General features: G+C 28.2%; 1 protein-coding gene across 1 annotated transcript in view; it reads left to right on the top strand.

Annotated features, from left to right (window-relative positions):
- Positions 1 to 4,817, top strand: part of LOC127072941 (peptidyl-alpha-hydroxyglycine alpha-amidating lyase 1-like) — a 5,623-nt gene extending 806 nt beyond the window's left edge. Inside the window, exons 2-6 of the mRNA XM_051013831.1 lie at positions 1 to 4; positions 79 to 702; positions 791 to 1,204; positions 1,275 to 1,481; positions 2,327 to 4,817. The exon at positions 1 to 4 is cut by the window's left edge and continues 195 nt beyond it. Of these exons, the coding sequence (XP_050869788.1) occupies positions 1 to 4; positions 79 to 702; positions 791 to 1,204; positions 1,275 to 1,481; positions 2,327 to 2,535 (1,458 nt within the window). The 3' untranslated portion in view covers positions 2,536 to 4,817. The remainder of the gene's footprint in view (positions 5 to 78; positions 703 to 790; positions 1,205 to 1,274; positions 1,482 to 2,326) is intronic.
- The last annotated feature ends 1,183 nt before the right edge of the window (positions 4,818 to 6,000 follow it).

Below are 6,000 nucleotides of genomic sequence, written 5' to 3'. Positions count from 1 at the left end.
CCAAGTAAGAATTTTATATTGGTTATATTTGTATATCATTATATATATTATTAAATGTATATCTTATTTTATTTCTAGATATAAAATGGGATTCTCAATGGGCATCTGATTTGAAATTAAAACAAATATCTGCAGTGTCATTGGATCCTAATGGAAATGTAGCGTTATTCCATAGAGGAGAACGAACTTGGGACCAAGATACGTTTAACAATAAAAATAAATTTGATCCTAATAAAGGCCCGATAAAAGAAAATACGATCTTCCTTATGGATAAGACTGGGAAAGAATTATTACAATGGGGTAAAAATATGTTTTACTTACCTCATGGATTGACGATAGATTTCAATGGAAATTATTGGATTACGGATGTTGCCTTACATCAAGTATTGAAATTCGATGCTAGCGATATAGAGACACACTGGGAAGATCTAAAAAGAGAACAATATGATACAAAATTAGTACAGGTTGACACTTATGATCGAAATGCCTTATTCAAACACAGTATTATAAAACCATCTCTGGTTCTTGGAGAGGCCTTTGAACCTGGTAACGATAAAACACGATTTTGTAAGCCAACAGCAGTTGCTGTACAGTTAAATGGAGATTTCTTTGTTAGCGATGGTTATTGTAATTCTAGAATTATTAAATTTAACAAAAAAGGTGAACAAATTTTAGTATGGGGTCGTCATTGGGGAGAAAGAGGTAAACTTTTCTAATTACTAGAAAGGTTAACTTAATTCTTTTTTTAATCCTGATATCACTGAACTATATATATATATATATTTTTCAGAATTTATGTACCAACAACCACCACCACATAATGCATTCTTTGTACCGCATGCATTAGCTTTAGCAAATGACCTAAATTATATTTTTGTCGCTGATAGAGAAAACGGTAGAGTTTCCTGCTTTTTTGCTAGTAATGGCACATTCCATAAAGAGTACGCACATCCTAGCATTGGTACAAAGATATACAGCGTAGCATATGCACAAGAACGTATTTATTTGATCAATGGACCCGATTTATTTGAGAACAACGTGCATATACGTGGTTTTATCGTAGATATCAATTCTGGAAATGTATTATCACAATTTGCACCTACAGAAAAATTAAGTAGACCACACGATATAGCTGTAAGCAAAGATGGATCAGAGATTTACATCGTAGACTTAGATACATCCAAGATATATAAGTTTTTACAAAGTAAGTAGATTTTGATTTGATATTAAAAAACAAAAATTACCATAGTTTATTTTATGACTTTATAATGCAGAATCAACCAGTGCTACCGAAATAGAAAATTCTACGTATTCATCGAGTCATCATCAAACCGCACCATTAACGGATATTAATTCCGAAGAAACATCCGATTCAAAAACTACGATGGCAACTTTAATATTCTCTCTTGTTACAACTACTCTTATTTTTATCGCAGTATGCGTGATTACTGCTGCTGTTATAGTGAAGTGTCAAAAAAGAGGTAGATTGCATCACTATGAGGGGGCTAACGTAGAATTTACAAAATTGGTTGAATGATTATTACTTATTTTTTCAAATAATTTATATTATCGCAATGTAACTATATAAGTTTGCATGTCTGACCAATTTCTAAAATTTGGTTTGCATGTTCTGTGTAATTATTTTATTTATATGATATCTATTTTTATATTTACTTAACAGTCTTCCTTCCGCTTGTTCTATTTAGATTTTATAAAAAGGTCAGGTTCCTTTCGTAATACAATATATATATATGTGTATGTATGTGTATATATATATATATAATTACCATTAATGATACGATAAGAAAAGTTTTGTTTTTATACGTCCAATGTTTTAATATCACCGTTTAAATATTACGCACATATAATATAGATTATTAATACAACATTCCAGTGATCTAAGCTTATTGCAAAAAAGAATCGTGATTCATACAAATATACATACATATATATATATATTATAAATCTTATTCAGTATTATATATACTTATGTTACGTAATAATTGATATTTAATTATAATTATTATTGGCATGTTATTTGACATTATGTATATATAATTTACAGTTCTTATATTTTATCGCCTGTATACACATTATTATTTATTTGTATAATTTATATTTTCACACGCCTTACACACGAATATAAGTTTTTGTTTTAGTTCACAATTAAAAAAAAAAAAAAAAAAAAAAAAGAAAAGGAAAAAGTTTTTTCCATTTCCTAAATAAATATAAAACAAGCTCTACGCAAATATTATCTAATATAGAATGTATAGAATAACCTAATTAGTAATATCTCTTTCTTTCATTTCTTTTTTATGTCTCACAGGATGTTTGTTAATGATGCGTAAAAAAATGCATTGGCAAGCAGAAAGAAGAGAAAATTTTAAGCTTTCAAACTTACTTGAAAAACGAAGAGGCAAGGGATTCAAATTTTTCGAGAAACGGCCGAACAAACGAGACTTCAGTAAATTAAACACCGAACCGGAAACTTCCGACGACGAGCGTCCTGAGAATAATATAAACATGATGATATAAATACTTCACGTTTATCGAATAATAAGCAAGAAGAACAATTTTCCTCGTAAAGTTACGTATATAAGAAAATTGTTAAAAGAAAAGAAAAGAAAAGAAAAAAAAAGAAAAGGTAGACGTTCTTTGTAAAACGATCGAACGTAACAATATCGACCGTTGGAATATTCGAACGATCTACCATTATTTAAACAAATTAATCGAAAATTTCCAAATCTTAAAATGAATTGAATTCCACGTAACGTCTATAATTTCTTAATAATGTCAATACGTATTAATTATGACGATCGTTAGATAATCGACAAATTAATATTTTTGAAGAAAGAAAAAAACAAAGAACTTACCTCGTCCGCGAATCGTCAGGAAAAGAACGTGCTCGGTAAAGGTGGCGATCGCAACGTCGCAATTTTCCGTTACGAACGAGAAAGCGAATCGATATATCGATATATTACTCATACAGTTAAACATTATATTACACGTAAAAGATTTATAGAACGAAATCGATTTGAACGTTTCGACGGTTAGTCAATTGGTTAACCGCGTTACCGAACGGACGATAGTTGCGTGTATCGAACTTAATTCGAAACTAAAGGATAAAACTAAAATTAATAACAGACATATTTTACAAATAATTTAATCGATAATGTGCAGTAACAATGTGCTAATAATTGGAAATTGTTGAACGGTACAATGTGAAGTTAAGATTGATGGGTTATGATGATAAGCTTCGATCCCAGGTACGTTTTTTTCGACATATTTTTTTCTTCTTCTTTCTTTTTTCATTTTTTTTCTTTCGTTAGTACGTTCCTTGAAAGGACTTTTTTATAGACGGAAAAGAAAAATGTTGAATCGATATAATTTAAGACGTGATATTTGAAGATAGTCAATATTATTTACATAGGAAATGTATTAAGATATTATGCAGATGATATTTGAGATATCGATGTCGTTAGGATTTGTTATAGAAAAGAATATGGCCATTTTTTTATTTCATGACTATATATACATTTATATATTATGTATATATATGTATATATGTATGTGTATATATATGTATATGTATATGTATATATATGTATATATATGTGTATATGTATGTATATATATATATATATATATATATATATATATATATCAATATTCCAAAAAAATCAATTATTCGTATCAATGCAATGATCATTGCAAAATATTTAAAGAAAGTGACCGTTAGAACGAAGCCATTTTATTTTTTTATTCTCTTATTATACGATCCTTTAATATATGTTAATATCATTGTCGAATATAACAATTTTCACATACGTAAATCTTCTCAAGAATTAATTTAATCGATCGTAAAACGTTTATTATAGACAGAGATACATATGTATTTATTGAAGAAAAAAAAGAAAAAAAGAGAAAAAAAAGAAATAATTCCATCGTTCTTTTAAAAGCGTAACGACTTTTCGTTCGAGTCGACGAAAATGATCGAGTCGATAAAACAGTAAATTGTAAATACGGTAGATAACTAATTATCGACGTAATAACTGTGGATAAAAACGTTTAAAGCGAAACATTTTAAAACGTGTTAAGATCGTGTAAACGCGATGGCGTTTCAAACGTATTTCCTAATACCCAAATGGTAACGCTTGAATTCCGAATATATCGAAAAGAAAAAAAGAAAATAATAATCTTAAAAGTATATATTTTCACGACACTTTTTTCAAATTGTTATTCTCAATCGTTTAAGATATTACCCTGTAAAACGTTTCACTATTTTTATCAATACTCCGACGAGTCCGACTGTCGTATTCGACGATTTTACGAAATATTATCGATAAACTTATTGGATTCTTTTATCCAAAGACAAAATATTTGAAAAAAAAAAATGCAAATAATATTTGCGATCGTTGATTGAAAGATTTAAAAAAGAAAAAAGAAAAAAAAATGAAAAGAAGCTATGTCACACACAGAGATACACAATGGTATATTATACAGTATTATACAGTGACATATCGTATTTAATGATGCCAACGACGATAATAATTGTTGAATTCTCTATTGTCGTTTTTGATGACTGCTTGTTTAAGTGTAGCTAATACACAGACACACACACACACACACACACACACACGAAAATGTCGATATAAGTAATTGGCTTTTCAAACTATCAGCTACTTACTAAATGATGACTGCATTATAAGGGTTAACCGCGCTTCCATAACTTCTTCATAATTGTTCCTCATGATCTATCAATATAATCAATTTAACTATTATAAAAAAAGAAAATAAAAAAATAGAAGAAAAAAGAAGAATGAAAAGTATCGTATTAAATGAGTAAAACTGTCTTTGGGAATGGCCAGAAGAAAAAGAAAGAAAGAAAAAAAGAAATTAAGAAAAGAAGAAAAAAAAAAAAGAAAAGAAAAGAAAAAACTTTCCACTGAAATCATCATCTTCTTCTACATATAGTAGTACCTGACGACTAATAACTGATCTCTCTTATCTTTGCGCTCTCTTACATCTTAACTATTCAAAAAATACACAATAAGTTTTAATCGTTAAGAAATTGTTTCCGTGTTTCCCTCTTTAACGTTATACGTACATACATACATATATATATATATATATATATATATATATATATATATAGTATATATATAATATATAAATATTTACAGTGCGTATTAATTCCGCACTATTTCCAAATACATGCGAGCAGCATCATTGTAACTCTCTCTATCTCTATCTCTCTCTCTCTCTCTCTCACTCATTCACTCAATCTATGTATTCAAATCTGCGTATTCAAATATATATTTTCAATAAAATCCCTGTGTGAATTTTTTCTTTATTTTTTATTCTATTATTATTATTATTATTATTATTATTATTATTAATATTAATATTATTATTAATATGTATATACTATTTCACAAAAAGGAATTTTTTTTGGTTATGTGTTATGAACGACAAGAGACTTCGATATTTTACTTTCTTAATGATTTATTTTTACACATTTAGTTGAGACCTCTATACACAACTATATAACGATGAAAATTAAAGTTCATCTATTTATCACTAAAAGACGATAAATGGAATCTGTGACAAAGGTGTGTGACGAAGTCAGTCCATTTTTTATTATTTTTCTTCTTCTTCTATTCTTTCATATTCCTTCTTTTCTTTTCTTTTTCCCTTTTTTCTGTTTTTTTATTACTTTCTCTCTTATGTGCTGTTTCCCTCTTTTCGTTTTTGCCTTTTGTTTACCTTTTTCCCTCTTTCTCCTCTTCTTCTTTTTCTTCTTTTGACATTACTTCCTATAAAGTACAACACGGGGCCAAAAGTTCTTTGGTAATTTTCCAAAATCAATTATTCTTTCTTTTTTCTTTTTTCGAGACGTCTCAGGCTAATTCTCTTTTTCTTTTTCTTCTTCTTCTTCTTCTTCTTCAGATTGTAAAACTACAAGCTTAAAAACAAAGCTCTAAAAAGTCTCGAAAAAAG

Source organism: Vespula vulgaris, chromosome 2 (assembly GCF_905475345.1).
Source record: "Vespula vulgaris chromosome 2, iyVesVulg1.1, whole genome shotgun sequence".
Classification (NCBI taxonomy): Eukaryota; Metazoa; Arthropoda; class Insecta; order Hymenoptera; family Vespidae; genus Vespula; species Vespula vulgaris.
This window is presented reverse-complemented; position numbering and strand designations above follow the sequence as displayed.